General features: G+C 45.4%; 2 protein-coding genes across 3 annotated transcripts; both read left to right on the forward strand.

Moving 5' to 3' along the window:
* Window positions 1–7,482: 7,482 nt before the first annotated feature.
* LOC135367137 (uncharacterized) lies at window positions 7,483–11,142 on the forward strand. Its single transcript, XM_064600253.1, has 5 exons — window positions 7,483–7,681; window positions 8,205–8,217; window positions 8,887–8,909; window positions 9,028–9,170; window positions 10,701–11,142. The coding sequence occupies exons 1-5, from the start codon at window positions 7,555–7,557 to the stop codon at window positions 11,037–11,039; spliced, it is 645 nt and encodes a 214-aa protein (XP_064456323.1). The 5' UTR covers window positions 7,483–7,554; the 3' UTR covers window positions 11,040–11,142.
* A 579-nt stretch (window positions 11,143–11,721) lies between these two features.
* LOC135367141 (uncharacterized) lies at window positions 11,722–16,818 on the forward strand. 2 transcript variants are annotated; one of them, XR_010414375.1, is made up of 6 exons: window positions 11,722–11,928; window positions 12,631–12,643; window positions 14,087–14,109; window positions 14,225–14,349; window positions 14,483–14,697; window positions 16,608–16,818. XR_010414375.1 is itself a non-coding variant. In XM_064600257.1 (5 exons), the coding sequence occupies exons 1-5, from the start codon at window positions 11,865–11,867 to the stop codon at window positions 14,639–14,641; spliced, it is 384 nt and encodes a 127-aa protein (XP_064456327.1). In that variant the 5' UTR covers window positions 11,723–11,864; the 3' UTR covers window positions 14,642–16,818. The 2 variants fall into 2 exon arrangements, 1 of the variants encoding a protein (XP_064456327.1); XM_064600257.1 differs by having other exon boundaries at window positions 11,723–11,928; window positions 14,483–16,818.
* The last annotated feature ends 4 nt before the right edge of the window (window positions 16,819–16,822 follow it).

A 16,822-nucleotide genomic window follows, 5' to 3' on the forward strand; every position in this document is an offset into this window, starting at 1 on the left:
CTTGACGCCTTGCTTTTTTGGCAGTCATACCTCGCAAATACTAATTGATGAGCATGCCCGCTCAACGCTTAATGTAGCGGATGAGCTTGGCATTTGCATGCAAATGGAAAGCTGAGCGCGAAATAAGTGAGCGTAAGTAGAGCAGGGGATGAGTGTGCATGATTAAGCAATCGAGAATACGAGCATAAGCAAAACTCACTCATGAACAGAAATGAGGAAACGTGAAGACGAGAATGAGTGAAGCCCACTCATGAGAATGCTCTTTCATGCTCTGTGGCGAACGTGTGCTCAGCATGAGTTAGCTGAGCTCAAATTGCGAGTGCTCAAAGTGAGTGCTGCAAATTGAGGTGCTCAAATTGCGTGAAGTGCGCATGAGCGAACTTGAGTAGCGCCCATACGCTCATGCGCCTTGAACTGAGCAGCCTGATTGCCGCCCCCAGTACTTCTGATGCCATCCCCCTTGTACTTGCGATTCCAGTGGTTTCGTTTTTCCTTCGCCTGAGCATGCGTGAGCGGCAGTCGCGAGTGGCGACCTCTGCTTGCAGGTAGTATTGTCAACGTGAAGCTCAGCAATCAAATGGTTGTTTCTGTCTTTCCAACCATGTGGAAGAAATGAGTTTTAGTTAGAGTTTGGAACGCATTCAGCACTGTTTCGCTATAGTCTTAAAGCTAAAGGTTCGATGACACTACTCATTATAAACTTTACAAGTGCTGGTAACGCTGCATCCCTCTTGTGGGCTCGCAGACACCCAGAACATTGACCACATCGAAAGTTCCATTACGCAAGCGATCGAGAGCAGATTCCAAAGTAGCTGACGCCAGTTCAGATTTGGCGTAGTTGGTGGGGGACTGAGGCTGAGTATACTAGCAGCGCACAAGACACAAGGACACAGAAGAACCAGACGTCTTGTGTCTTCTGCGCTGCTAGTATCAATCACCCTCAATTCAAGGTATCTATTTCGGACGCATATGTTGTGCACTGCCCGAGATGTGCACGGCGTTTTCGACCGTTGCACACCGAGGAACATTTTGCTGAACTACCCTTCCGACTTCCGAAGAAACAGTCGACCATACGGGACGAATTGCTTTTTCTCCTCATTGGTGCGTACGTGTGAGAACGAGCGTGTAACAGAGACTAGTTTAGGCTATTCTTGTTAAGTCACGTTAATATTGCGCACAAGTTCTCACACGTAGCATGCGGGACGTTCAGCCGAAACCGGTGCAAAAGTGTCTGAATAGATCGTGGTGTATTGGAACATGGAATTTCAGCTTCGGGTCTATGGTATGAGGACGAACGACTGTCGGCTTGTAACCATTGCCTTCTTCGTATGTCCATAGAATATGTCAATAATGCTATCTACATGCTTAGCCATTGTCCACAGGAAAAAGTTTCGTTAGGATCATCAACGTTGGAATCACGCGGTTATGCATATCTGGATTGTTGCTCCGTTTGTTTGTGGTCATGTTTATTCCTCTTATTGTTCTATGTTCTATTGTTCTACCGTGAAAAGAACGCAAAACGAGGACAACACTCCTAATGTATACGGCCGTATATCACACCTCGAGCCACAAATAATTACCATCTAAGTCGGTTCGTTTTACGCTTTCACGAGTCTTTTCTCCTAGCGGGGTGTCTTTCTATCTACTTACCGACAGGTGTGAAGACGGTCTAAAGTGGATGAATCAATGTGGCCTATGCACCAACAAGAGCAAGTTCACTGACTTTGGTGTGGCTGTGTTTTATTCTTACGTTGAACGGAAGTATCTGGAAGTATATGTTGTCGCGAACAAGCCTCTCCATGATCGCTAATACATACGTCTAATAATAATTATTCGTGGCTTTTTAGTTCGCGAGACAACTGTGTCAACATACGTCTGCGAGCAGGCCTTAGCAAACGAACACCTCAGCGGCGCCTAGCGGCAGACAAAGCTTACGTGTAATGCCATTTCCTTTACCATCAACGCGGGAGACTCCGGGACAATCCGAAAGTATTATAATGGCTGTGTAATTAAGTTAGGTACATTCTTCCGAAATGGAGAAATAAAGTTGGTCTGGCAGTCGGGGACCCGTTCGTTGTTAAAAGCCCTGGAAAGCTCAAAACGAAACCGAAACATCTAACGGTTCTGCCCTACCTCCTGTACCATGCGTGACGTCACCGGTAGTCTCGTATGGGCCACTGTCTCTTTTCCGGGCACGCGCTTTGACACTTTGACTTTTCTTCGTACCACACGGATGACCAGTCTCCTGCTTTCTCGATTTGGTTCTAAAATATTCGCCAGCAGCAAAAACCAAAATGTACAGAAAGCCGTAGACGAGGAATATCGGTGAGGTGAAGCCCAGTGTTGCTGGACTGCTTTTCCGCGGAGGATCGCCTATTCACTCAAAGGAAAATATTCCTTTTATCATAATCTGTGCCACTTGGGGTTGAGAAATTTTATTCACTGAAATATCATACGGTACGGCTTGATGTCGCACTTTTACCTCAACACCGTTTTTAGTGCGGAATCTCTTTCACTTTCACACGATCACTTTACACCATCACACTTTCACAACACGCTTCCATCACTTTCGTCACACTTTCACATCACACGATTACTTTCACACGATACTGACGCAACAGTTAAAAACAATGCGGTTGTTGTTTCTGCGCAACGTTATGGATGTCTTTCGATCACGGTAATTATTTTTATCCGATAATCTCGCAGTAAAACGCGCAGTTTTGCACATAAGGCCTCGTACTGTTGACGACTTCCAAAGATGCGATAACGACCGCGCGTTGAGACTCACTGAGCCGATGCGAAGTACTTAAAATAAGGAGAAATGGGCTACCATGTTGCGGAAGAAGCACCGCATACTTTACGTTGACAAAATACGTCCATCTCTTGGCGTTATGACGACGTAAATATGTCGGTAAGCGGCAAAACGACATGTAAACAAAGTCACATGACCTCAAAATGACGTTTTCTGTGACGTGCGACCAGGACAAGATGGCAGTTTTGCCAAAAGCACCCGCTTGAGGGTAGCTACAACAATGGCGGGTTTGTGTCACCCCTGTGGTTTGGAGCGCCCCCAAACGTCGTGCAACAGGCCTATATAAGTAAAATAATAAGACGTGGTCAACTGATTACAGAGAAGTTAACAAAAACTAGCTTATTTAGCGGAGAATTTTGCAAGAAAACTACAACATGGTATTTTAACAAAACGGTAGACGTCTCGACAGTGGCACTGTCTTCGTCAGGACTAAAGTGTTAGAAATGTAGCACATGGCTTAAGTAGGTTCTTTGAGTGATGTTAGAGTTGGTAGAGCTGCGTCACGTGGCGGTCGAATAGTTTTCTCCAAGGGGGATGGCATCATCCGTTGGTCGTTATCCGACTTATCGGGAAATTGCAGAGCAGGGTGGGTGTGCTTAGAAAGCGAACTGAAACATAAGAAAGGCAAAGTGGGGTACCGATGTCTTGGGGACAAGGCTTCGACCTAGGGCTAGACATCCATAAGAGTAAAAACCGGGATTAATGTACTTAAAAAGGGGAGAAAAGGGTGGAAAACTATACGTGACGTTTTGAGCGGACGCTCTTCATCAGAAAAAAGGTTGAACAGGAAGCTAGTGCCAGAGAATGTTAAACATACTGCCCAGCCCGCTAGGGGGCTGCACGTGAACGTGTTAACTAGGGCAGCATATGTAACACCACGTTTGATGAAGAGCGTCCGCTCGAAACGTCAAGTATAGTTTTTTCCCCTTTTTAAGTACACCCGTCCCGGTTTTTACTCCTGGGTCTTGTGTACCTGGCAGTCCTATCGTTCTAGACATCGATACCCCACATCGCCTTTCTTCCCATCTGCTGGGCAGCATTCGACCACGGTCCGAGGATCTTCGCGAGGTTGAACGGCCGTTTGTCAATACGTAGCATAGAAACTTCCATCAGCGCACGCTATTGCCCACAAGCCAGGATCACGTGGAAGAGGGCTCCGTGCACTCCACAAGTGGGACAGAGGGAAGATGAGGTAGAGCCGAGACGGTGTTTAAAGGCAGGTGTAAATGTAACGTCGCGCCTCATGCGGTGGAAGAGTGCAGTAAAGGGTCGCGGTAGTCGCGGAGGAAATTCGAGAGAAAGCGTAGGGCCTACATGTGAGAGAATGGGAGTGGGCTATGTCGTGTTGCCATTGAGCCTACATCTTGGGGCCGGTGAGTGTCGAAAGGAGGTGTCTTCGGTCGCCCGGAGACATCATTATCGGAGAAAAAGCTGCGTGCTGATGGGCGCTGAAGGCGGCTTTGTCTGGTTCTTCATTGCCGCAGATGCCAAAATGTCCGGAGATCCACTGCAATGCGACAGTGTGCCCTGCAACGGCCGCCTTCTTATAAACTTGCAGGATGTCATGGACAACAGGACTGAGGGGCCTACGTGTTCCCATGTTGGCCACACACTGAAGCCCGGGTCTTGAGTCGGCAAAGTTGACCCAGGACTGAGCTGGGCTGGCTAATATTTTTTGCATTGCAAAGAGAGCGGCGTAGAGTTCCGCACACGTAGACGACGTTCTGTGCGAAAGATGGTAACCACAGGAGACGGACTGATACATCGACAGTGTAGCAAGCAAGGAAAAAGGGAGAAGTTATTTATTTAGAGGTCGTCAGGACTAATGGGTGACAATGGTTGCTTGGAGCTTTTGCACGCGTCTAAAATGACGTCAGAATCACTGAATGAAGTCACTGTACCCGGTGGAAGAGTATCGCATTCGCTTTCCCCGTGCCGCCGCCTTGCTCATTCGCTGAGGCGCGTCACGTGGTGCGTTTTCCTCCTCTTTGCTTCCAACCTCCCGCCGGGTCTACGGGGAACGCAATAGCTGGGACGCATGTGCGCGTATGTTCGTGTGCCGCTCTTGGTTTTTTGTACGTGAAATGGATCTCAGAGAGCTGAGGAACTACGAACAACCATGACTGGATGTTGTGCTGCAACGGGACAGAGTCAGGCAAACCATTTTTCTGCATTCCGACGGGCAAAAGTGACGAGACGCGTAGATCGGCACAGAACCTTACGAAAGAACTTCGCGCCTACGAATAACATACGTTTTTGAGCGAGGTAAATTTCGTGGCGTGTTTCTTTTTCATGCAGAACCTTTGCACACAATATTGAATAACAGTTCAACTGTGCAAAGAACAGCCGGGCGTATCAAAGTAGTGCTTGTTGGATCTTCCAATTGCGTTTCCTGTCCGGCGGTGCTAACAAAACGCCACTACCAGGACCACTTCACACGCGACGACTTCGAGGACAAGGAGATTCGAAAGAAGTTGAAGTGGACGGCAGTCCCAAGCAGTTTTGCATACCGGACACCTACGAGGCTGAGGAACGCTCCTATCCCCCGTTCTTCGCACGCAGAGTTCTCCGAGGAGTCACCAAAAGACTTGCACACTGAAGTTGATGACAACCTAGTGTAAGATCAAGGGGCAGTGGAGGATGGAAATGCGTCGAAATATACGCAGATATGCACTATGAGAACTATTGAAACTTATGAAAACTATTCCTAAATACTGATCAAGGGGCAGTGGAGGATGGTAATGCCTCGAAATATATATAGATATGCACTATGAGAACTATTGAAACTTATGAAAACTATTCCTAAATATTGAGTTATGAAAACTATTCCTAAATATTGAGCTGTAATTGTGAGTGAATCAACTTTGCAGAGGAAGACAACACCGTCACAAATTTTGGTGACAAGAGCATCGAGGAATATGCGCAGGAAAAAGCCTGCAGACAAGTCATGTGATGGTCCCCTCGACGAGGTCGCAGTCTTAAAAGAAACAAGCAAATGCTGAGACGGAATGTAGTGACTTGAAGCTCACGGTCTACTCCTCATGGAAGATCAACTGCTTGCGTTGAAGCGGGGGATTGGAAGAACAACCCACAGCACTTTACATGCGCGTGAAAAAACGTTGGCATTCACATAGCCATTGAACGTGCGAAATAGAAATTTAATTGCGAAGAGATGAGAATAAAACTGGTGGAGGATATTTATGTCAACCTGAAGCTGCACACACGAGCACTATAGTTTTATGTACACGAAACAAGTGAACTAAAAGAAAAAAAAAACTCATCTATAGAGCGCAAACGAGACTCGACGATGCCTTTTAGAGGCGAACACGCGCCAACATAATTCGTCTGTTAGCTACAGAATACAACAAACTATACTGTAGTGACGCTCGTACCCTGTTTCATTAAGTATTAGCCGAGTCCCACCACCGGATGTCACGAAATTTTTGGTGCACAGCCGCGAAATCAACGCGATGTAACACTGACTACAGCTATCCTAACACGCGATCCGCGGCGGCTTGGAAGCAATATGGCTGCCGGAGCAGACGACGCGAAGCGGTTGCGGTACTCTTCCCCCGGTACAGTGACTCTAATTCCTGCGTCATTCGAAATCCAAATGACAGTTGACGTTAATGTCGACTTACCTGCCCATGGGGCATGGGTATCATCCGAATGCACCGACGATTAAATCGTCTTGCTTTAACAATGCGAACAGTTCCCAGCCTTTCTGGATGCTACGGGGTACCAAATGGTACTTATAGTGCACTATACTACATCAATGCACTAACATTACTTATTCCTTTCTTATTCATCCATTTTTGCTTTCGTGCAAGCTACTCGCCTAATCGAAGACATCTAAACAGAACTCCGATCTGTCTTGCCCCCCCCCCCCCCCCACCGCTTCACGCTCACCATTAATTCATCCTCTCATATTAACCTCTTTGAAGTAGGGTATGATCCTGTAGCTACCACGGGGAAACTTCCCATGTCATCGTCAACTTTCTAGCAATTATTGCTGTTGTTACTTATTGAGTATCTATGGTATTTACTGCTCAACGCCCACATTAGAGCCGGTCAACAGATCTCTACTGTCCACAGTTAATTACATACAACTATAAGAACCTCCCGCTATTGCAATGATGGTTCTCACGTATAGGAATATTAGGATTTTTATAATAAAACCTGTAATATTGATTGTAATCATATATTGATTAAGAATATCTTCTTTGTAGTGATATAGATTTTATTTCCTCTTGTGTTCGTGTCGTTCTTGTCGTTCGTGTTCCGTGGTCTTCCAGGTTGCCTCGAGCAAACTAGACGAAGATAAGAAAACGTGGAAGCATGATGCAAACTGCATGGTGTCAGCCGTCACCTGGGGTGTCAGATCGAGAGATACAGGCACATAAACTTAGTGCAGTAACAGTGGCATGCGCACTTTACTTAGTGCACGTGCGCATAGTGGAACAAAGAGATGGACAATGGAAAAGAAAAAAAACAGAAAGAGGAGGCAGACAGGAACGACCTTCAAGAGATATATGCATAAGTGTATGACTCCAAAGTCGAATCATTCCTGACGAACCGTCACACGGTTCTCTAGACAAGGGCGTGAAGGTAAATAGATAACATTGTCATTATTGATGCACGTTCGATAATGTCCTGGTAAACAGCCTAGTTTACGGTTATTTTCTGCGCTGACTTCCTCGTACTTTGATTTGTCGCTGGCAATATAAAAGCAACGCGGTTTCATGTACTGGAAGCCACTGGCCACAATTCAGAGAAGATCGCAGAGGTCCTGCAGAAGCGACAATAAGATGACCCCGAAGGCAACACTCACTGCGTGCCTTGCACTGCTGTTGGCGGCCGTTGCACAATGTGAGTATAGAGTTTTGCTTTTTTCCTTTCTTCCTTTTTTTTGTTTTTTTCCTTTGTTCGGTGGGAACCATTTCGAAGGTTCGTGTAATTAGCAGGACAACTAATTAGCATGTCATCTAAAAGCTGCTTGTGAGTGAGTAGTCCTCGTCATCGAATGCAGTCACTTGGGAAATGACTTGCACTTCCTACCAGTTAGTTTTTTCTCCTCGATGAACAAATTCCTCCGATAAGTGCCCGCACAAAGGTTGATAGTTTGCATTAATCAAGCTAGCTAAATATGTCAAAGATTGAAAGTCAGGGAAACGCCTAAACAGTAGCTTTTGTCCTCATTTTTCTTCTGGATTTCTTTTCTTCATTTCAACTGTGTCAAAAACAGAATCAATGGAAGCTGGTCTTAATTCCCGAAGATTACGGACTTTCTTACTTTGCGTTTGCTGAATTTTGTCAGATATACGGGCTGCGTCAGCCCTAAGATGTTCTGACTCACCACTAATGACATGCCATTTCTTTTCGATTTTTGCAGGTGCAGTTGTATCGTAAGTATCCAGGAACTCTCATGTCACATTTGTGGTCGATGCAGGGCGTCCGTGTCGTTCAAACATTCTATATAGAAGCTACCGTGAATACAGAATGGAATCTTCAGTATGGCTCCCTTGCTTACTTCACTCGCTATTGTCACTATTATCGGCTCACTTGAGCACGACACGACCATGGTGCGCAGCTTATATAGGGAAGCTAGCCTCCAGAATTTGAAGACAGGCACAAGTTTGTCGGAAACGAGCCATAATAACCGTGCAAAACAGCCATTTTCTTGTATAGCTCAGCAGCAGGAACCTGTGCGAGAGCAAAGCTGGGACAGAAAAGATCCTCCACGTATTTCTTGGTTCTCTCTTTGTCGGTCACCTGAATAATTGATTGATAGCTCAAGGTTTATGTTTAGAGAAAGGCATAAACTTAATCGACGGCCAGTGATTTGCCCGTGAATTAGTTGTGCTAACTTGAGAGTTCACTTGCGAGTTGTTTAACATGCGCTGAATTGTAGCAGGCGCCACAGAATGTTCGACGTCGTGCTGACGCTGCCGAACTCGCAGACGCCATAGATCGTTGTAACGGCACAGATGCCGAGACACAATTCTGCACTTTAACAACATGTGTAGGGTACACGCAATCTTATTTTAATTATACTTTGTGGCAACACGTTCCAGGTCACGTCTCGAAAACGACAGAGGTAAGTAAGAACATTTTGGGCCAATATAATGTTTTCTGCTTTCTCTCGCACGTATGTACGTAATCACCGCAAAGATACAACAATTTATAAATTATATTTAACGTCTCCTCGAAAACAGAAGAGAAGGTGATTGCGACAGATGTGGTGGAGGACATCGCTGAGGAGAAAACGAAAGAAGTCGGCGTACTGGCACAAAGAACGGGATTGGTGCTGAGCCAGCTAGGTCGTGACTTGGAACAACTTGCACAGGAGGAGAGAAGTGTAAGTCTATCGCTGCTTAACATCATGAATATTACGCTATGTCAGACGTGCCACAGCTGCAATGAGAACAAAATCAGTCCGTGCGATTGACAAAGCACATGTCAACCAGATGTCGAAATAGATGTATAACCTAAAGGCCTTGTTACACCGCGATAGATATGGGTCATTACATTATGCCGACATTGTACTACACGCCGGGGTATTATGGGAAAATGCTTTTTCTACCTATGTGTTGTCCTTGGGGAGATAGAGACCCTTGAACAAAGTTACGCGTCGAGCCTTAGAGAAGGAACCGCCTCGGTCTTTCCCATTGCTTCTTGAAAGCACGTGATCTCGCCCACGGTCGCCGCACTGACGGTGATGTCTGCCTTGATGTCAGAGCCAGGCGGCTTTCAATATTGAGAGTGCTAATTTTCTACGCGTCTATTACCCCATTTGCTGTAATATTTGCGGTGCAGGTTTTTACATTCCGCGTCAGCACCGCGATGCAACCGTGGCTAAAAGTGGCGTACACACGGGGACAGATGGATAGAGGACACAAGGAAGGAGTGACGGTTAGTGTGAGTTGCGGAATGATTTCGAGTGTGGCGACATTCGCCTGGAAAGTCGGCAACTCAGCGAAAACTTCAAACAGCGTAGCCGATGCTGGGGTTCGAACCCGCGTCACCACCCAGTCACCACCCGGTGTTATGCAAATATTGCAGCGACTGAAGCGTCACAGCGGTGGGTGCCGGCCACCCTTGGAACTATTCGCGTGTTCTGGCGTATATGATCACGTGTGTTTGTTTTGCGCACTTGTGGGCAGATCACGTGACAATGACGTATGTTCTCTGAGAACACTAGGAGAGTCGCTGCATTCCTAGTTTTTAGAAAATTACAATTGCAAATGGCGAACAACAATGTGTTTACACTGTGGTCACCAACTACATTGCATGCGGACAACAGTGCGTTGAAAACGAAAGGAGCTGGCTGCGTGTCGGCTACGTAGCCATCAGGAGCAGCAAGTCATTCGAGAACAGTGTTGCTTGCCGAATTGGGGATTATTTGCAACCAGATGTCGCCACGAGACACTTTATCTAAATTGTGCTAGTCAATTAGAAATAGTGTCTTCTGTCACATTTGTAACCTGTTGCGCTGGCTTTATTAGCAACAACTGCGTCGTTAATATGAACCGCATGTCTGCCGCTTTCCAGTACCATTAAGATATCTGCACCTGAAGTATTGGGAACCGTATAGTGCACTTGCATTTGGGTGATAAAAGTCAAGGAACTCATGAACTCAACAATCGGGCATGGATAGGACATGGCAAAAACAATACTCATATTGAACCGCCAAGTGGCGGTTGAATCGCGCGCGCGGACTCGCGCGGACGCGGCGGACTCGTATTCAATCCCCACAGGAGCTTCTACCGCATTCAATGTGCTACTCTGTACACAAGCACTCGTTTCGTCTCGTTTCGGGCAATTGTTCTAGCTGATGCTTCGATGACAATACGCTTGGATTGTCATCCTTGTTTTCATGTTTCTGTAGGAAGCCACATACGGATTTTGGAAAGACCTTGGAAATAAAATAAAAAGCGGTGTCAAGAAGGTGTTGCCTAAGGTGCTGCCTAAGGCGAAAGAATTCGTCATAAAGAAGGCTGCAGAAATCGCACAGAAGAAACTTAGAGAGTATTTGGCATCCCAGTCCCTCACAGAAGAAAACTTCGGCGATCTCGTATCGTCACTGGGCAAGAGCATCCGTAACCTGGGCGAGGACCTCACCCGCGAGGGCGTACAGATCCTTGACGGTGTTGCTCTGGAGAAAAAGCTCACTGAAGCCGAAAAGAAATTTGTATCCACTGTTGTTGAAGCTTTCAAGAAGGAATGAAGCGTCGTTAAACGTAACAGCTTATTGTAACATATACGTAAGATAGATAAATGTATCGTTTTTTTAATGTAATATATACGTGTAGTAAAGAGGAAAGAGAGAACTGCTGTTTGATGTGGCACTTTTTTTGAAAAAGAGAGAAAGAGACATAAGTTGGAGATCTACAATAACTGAACAACTGATGTGAAAGCCTGAACTCGAAATGTACCGCGACATGAGTGACGGTATATAACGAAAGGAAAGTTAGGTAGTTAGTCGTTAAAGTTAGGTAGTAGTTAGGTAGCAAGCGAGCTGGTGGTGACAATCCATGGCTTGAAAAGCCGAGACGAGGGAGGGACGATAACAGACAAACACAATATATATATATATATAAGACAAACACAACGGTATATGACAGGAACACGAGCAACTGCTGAGAATAACAGACAGCAGACACGCACGCATGCAGTTTCAGTGTCCCACCTATTGCGCATCCGATGACCACGAAGATTAACATGCACAACTCAGCAAAAGTGTAAAACAAAAGAATTTTTTCTGCAACGATTAATAGCAACCAAAACGAGTGATATGCATGAGCTCACACACGGTTCGAAACTTTATCAGTTCACATTGACAATGACGTGATAGTGAGCACGTCGATAGCCATTCTTTCCAATACAGAATTGCTCACAATGATGAAATAGTAGCCAGCTTTGCTTGATCAACCTTTGCCCGTTCACTTGACTTTCGCTCGCTCGCTCGCAGCGGAAACAACACTGCTGTACGTGTAGACACACGCGTGGAGCGATCTAATGTTGTGTAGAGCTGCATCAGACGTGACAACAAATGGGAAGGATATTACTTTTTGCTGGTCTGTGCACTGCGTTGGTCGTTATGCCTGTTGGAAAATGTAAGTGCTTTGCTTTTTTTCGCAGCAGCCCAGATGTGGTTATCTTAGGGTCCAGGACAGGATGTCCGGCAAACATTTTCGCGTATACCATGACATCCTATAGCACTTCCGCAGATTGTCATGCTTCCACGCGGTCCTGAAAGGCAGTAGGTCAGCAGAAACCTTTGAACGAGGTACATACGCAGCGGAAACTCAAAAATGTGCTTTCCACACGCATAAAATACAACTCATGCATAACTATCTTAAGAAAACTAGGTGTCAGTAGGCCTCTGGGAGTTGTGAATATGAACAGCTGTCGCGCAGTATGTGTCATTATCAACAAGGCTTTTCTCTACTGTATTTATTAATATATGACTCACGAAATGCTAAACGCACAAACCTTATGAAAACAAAGCATACGGGGAATAAGTACGTCCACAATCCAAGGAAGATCATGCAAATACTCAGTAGCTGGCTGACATACGTCTTCTTGTATTACTGACTGATTCGATGAGTCACAGAATTAGTGAGCCCATCTTCCTTATCGTTTTAGCCTACTACAGTATTTCGTATATCCTTAATTGATTGATTCGCTTTATTTATAGATGAGGCCAGTTCTAAAATCTGCCCTTCTGTATTCCTAATTTTGCCGCTTGCAAATGCTGACCTGTCAGCTGTCTATGTCTTTCAGTATTACGACTTATTTTGCTCTTTACTTTTCAGGCGTAACAGAGAGGTAAGTATCCCGGATTATCAATCTTAACCGTACAACAGTATACAGGGTGTCCCAGGAAACGTGTCGTTTTGTCCTTACTACATTTGTTCCTATTATGTTTTTGTCACCTGCTGATGTGAATTTTATGTACTTAAGTTTTATTATCTAAATTTTTGCCAACTGAACTCGGAAATTTGCCAAGTAAAAGCCACTTTTTTTTACCCAACCATTCTAAAAAGCGTGCCATATTTGTGATACGTGACAGGGATATTGAGGAGCTACCCCATCGAAAAAAAAAAAAAAATAGCCGAACATCATACTTTTCGGAGCACTCAGAACATAGAGCTCGACTACTTTTCAGTGCAATCGTTGCCAGTGCGACGAAAGGAGGTTACAATCTGAGCCTACAGAGGGGTAGTAGAGAAAAGAAATGACTGGCAAGTATGATGAAAGTTACATCAAATCAACGACAGTGACAAAGTGTTTATTTGAGCTCGTCTGTCGCAACACGCATGGTTCCCAAACAGCACAACATCTTGGCGCAATATTGGTCCAATATTGGCAATATAGGCAATATTGGCAATGTAGGCCCAATATCGTGTCCAATCTTGGACCAATCGTGGCCCAATCCAGCCCAAGATTGGACCAATATCGTGCCGGTATCGCCAATATCGGACCAATATTGGGCAAAAATGTTGTGCTGCCTGGGTTCGCTCTGTTCAGTGCGGTCCGCAGCAAGATCTTCCTGGTCAGCACCAGGGTGTTGTTCTTGATATGCTTCAGGATGTTGATCGGCAACAGGGTGTTTACGGACCGTAAGGTGTGCTTTATGGTCAATGTAGTATGCGGAGGTTCGCTCACTGGTGGAAGTTTAAGTCAGGAACGCATGTATCTTTGCAAGGGGCACGTTGGGGGAAATGTACATGGACACCACCAGGATGCGTTTCTTCTTCTTCGTTTCTTCTTCTTCGTTTCTTCTCTTCTGTGTTTTGGCGATGCGACATATGGGACAAGAACGGCACGCGGTAGTACGCTTAACAGCTGTCGCTGTAAAAGTGACAGTTCTTGAAATTGGGAGATGGAAGACATGATCCCAGCGGAAGCCGGACGCCATATGAGCCATGCTTGCATTATCGATTCCTATTATCATGGCGTGGGATGGTTTTCTAACCTCTTTTCGTAGGGCTGACAACGATTAGGCGGAAAAATTCGTCGCGTGCTATGCTCTGGGCGGCATGCACATGTTCGCAGGCGAATATTCGCAGCTGGAGGGTGCAACGGTAGAAGTCTACGTTCTTTCTTTCTTTTTATTTCAATACAATAGAAAATTCATACAAAGAAACAGGACCGAAAGTACAAGCCTTATCGAACGGTCCAGAAATATACACTGATGTACTTGACACTACATACGATTGTTGTTCTTTTTTCACATGACTAATTGCAAAATGTTGAAACTCCTTTCAGGTCACATTCAGAAGGACTTTCTCGTAAGACTCTTCTCCTGAGCCTTTGAGTGCTTTCTAACTTGCATCCATGTCAAGATATGTCCGCACTGTGCATTTGGGCATAGTTGAATTCGCATGCCTTTATCTTTGGATACAGACGACCAGGCGAAACAGGATACAGAAAAACATGCGTCTGACTACCAGGTGAAACCGACAAAGGAAGAACATGTGGAAGTGGTGCCCACAGCTGCTATTGATGACAAGATTTTGAGGACAATAGAGGTAGGTCCCGGTTTGCATTTTTCTGGCGAACCTTTACTCTCTGATCCATACTTATCTGGTGACTAATTGTCCGCGACCAGCTCAGTGACATTGCCTGTGCTAATTAATCGCCTTCATGTATGTACTAACGCAGCCAGCCACGTACGGATTCTGGGAAGACTTCTTCCAGCAAGCGAGGCATGCTCTTCAGAAATGGACTGTACTTATAATAATAGCCGTGCTAACTGAGATTGGCAGACGACTCGTCCGAGCATTTTGGAAGAGGGACGCCCCTCATCAACATAGAGAGTAATAAAGAGCTGCATGGCAGATGCGACTACGTAAATAGGACAAGAGTACAGGACGAAGGTTGTGGTGATGTATTAGCTTGCCAACGTTGGCTTCACGTTGTGTTCGTACTTTGATCAAGGGATAAGCCGTTGTCGAGCGAAGGAGAAGTACAGCCCCCAACGACACCGATTATCCTCTGGATGTACGCATAATGTCCTAACGGATTTATACGTCCGATGGAAATCTGAGGGATATCCGTATCGGGCCATAGTGCGCGAGTTCGCACGTTTACACGTGTTAGCGCCGCGAAGCAACCGTGGCTATGAACGGTGTGCAGACGTGGACAGATGGGGAGACGACAGCAGGAAGGAGTGGGGGACAGGGGGGCTACTAAGCGTCCTGGGTCGGTCGCAGGGGGAACAGTGGCGACGTTCGTCTGGAAAATCTTCAAGAAAACCCAGGGGAAACCGTAGACAGCACAGCCGGTGAGGGGATTCGAACACGCGTCACCTCCCAGTCGCGGCGTGCAAAGTAATCATCCTAACCACTATGCCACGGGAGCTGGTACGTAAGGCAAATCCACTCCCAATTATTCTTTTATTCAGACATAGACAGGACATGCGGTTCGTGCAGGCTTTACTTCTCTGTCTCCTGCCCAGTGTCCCCTTCTATAAATCGTTCAAAAGCCATATAGCTCACATCATAGCCAACCTCCGAACTCATACGCGGTGCCGAACTCATTCGTGACCGCGGACCGCATTGAGCCATGGAGGAACTACGCAGCTTCGGGGTAGCCTGCTTCCGATATAGATGACACAGCACAGGACTTATAGCGGACTCACTTCTTAATCAATCAATCAATCAATCAATCAATCAATCAATCAATCAATCAAGGAAGTGTATGGGGAATTTTTGTTGGCAGGGTTCGCATAAACCTCGCTAAATTCCGACAAGAAACCAGTACAGGCGTGTTCTCCTCCGGGTTTATCTAGGGAATGGCACATTTTTGAAGGTCTGACGCGATCCACTGATTTATGACGAATTACAGTTTCTCAAATTTTCAATACATGGGAGTCCATGGGAGATGCAACAAAATCGCTTCTTTCAGCCCACCCGCCAATGATATTTGGGCCAAAATGATGTCATTCCCTGGAGTAGCAGCCTGGGAATTGATTGCAATCAACAAATTCGACAAGCTTATTGCAGTTTTCCAAATCGCTGCGAATGAAAATAATGGCTTTGTCGTTTTGCTAGCATGTTCCGCACGCTGGCAGAGCGCGCGAGAAAAGCAAAGCGAAGAAAATAATTTTGAGACGATGCAGCCAACCCTCTCCTGAAGCGAACGTTAACTAGATCGCATGAGTCCGCCTTAAAACAACATAACACGTATATATATATATATATATATATATATATATATCTGTCACTTTTCGGTATGTATCACAGATGATACTTTATGCAGTTATGGGAGTGATTCTTTGATGAAATTCATCGGTTTTTTTTTAGTTGGTTCTTTCACGTTTCGTGCAGTATTTTTCATGAGAATTAGCAGTCAATGTGAAGTGGTATTTTCCCGGATCATCCGCAAGGGTTGCCCCTCTTCTTTACTTTTCTTATTTTTTGCTTTTTTACTATGTGCATTACTGTTTTTGTGTTATTTCTTCTACCATAAGCAGTTTGCAGGCAGATCTACAGATGACAATTGCAGATTTTACAGTGTATTTTGCTTCCATACGTGTCTGGGCCATCACCTTGCAGTTTTGCTTCACCAAAGAGAGAAACTACTGCAATATTTTTCACATGGAATGATTTTCATTGTAAACAGTACCTTTTCTGCAGGCTTACATGTGTAAAATAAGTACCGTTTTTGCGACTTCCCATTTTGACCCTCCACTGCATAATCTATTATTCATGATGCGTACACAAATTTGGTTGACGCTTGCCTGAATATATCAGATGTTGTTAACATTCGAATATTCCTATTTCAGTGTTCCTATTTCAATGGTACTAATGCATCGCCAAATTTATGCTTAACACCGGAGATTGTACCAGTTACTGGAGGCACGCCATACACTACTCCAGCCCCGCGAGCGTTGGCCTGATTGACACTCAGTACGAAACTATCAGTTATTGTAGTAGTTATTGTATACGAACACGTGTAACGTTCTCCCCCCCCCCCCAATAAAAAAGTGGCCATCACACA

This window comes from Ornithodoros turicata, chromosome 8 (assembly GCF_037126465.1).
Source record: "Ornithodoros turicata isolate Travis chromosome 8, ASM3712646v1, whole genome shotgun sequence".
NCBI lineage: Eukaryota > Metazoa > Arthropoda > Arachnida > Ixodida > Argasidae > Ornithodoros > Ornithodoros turicata.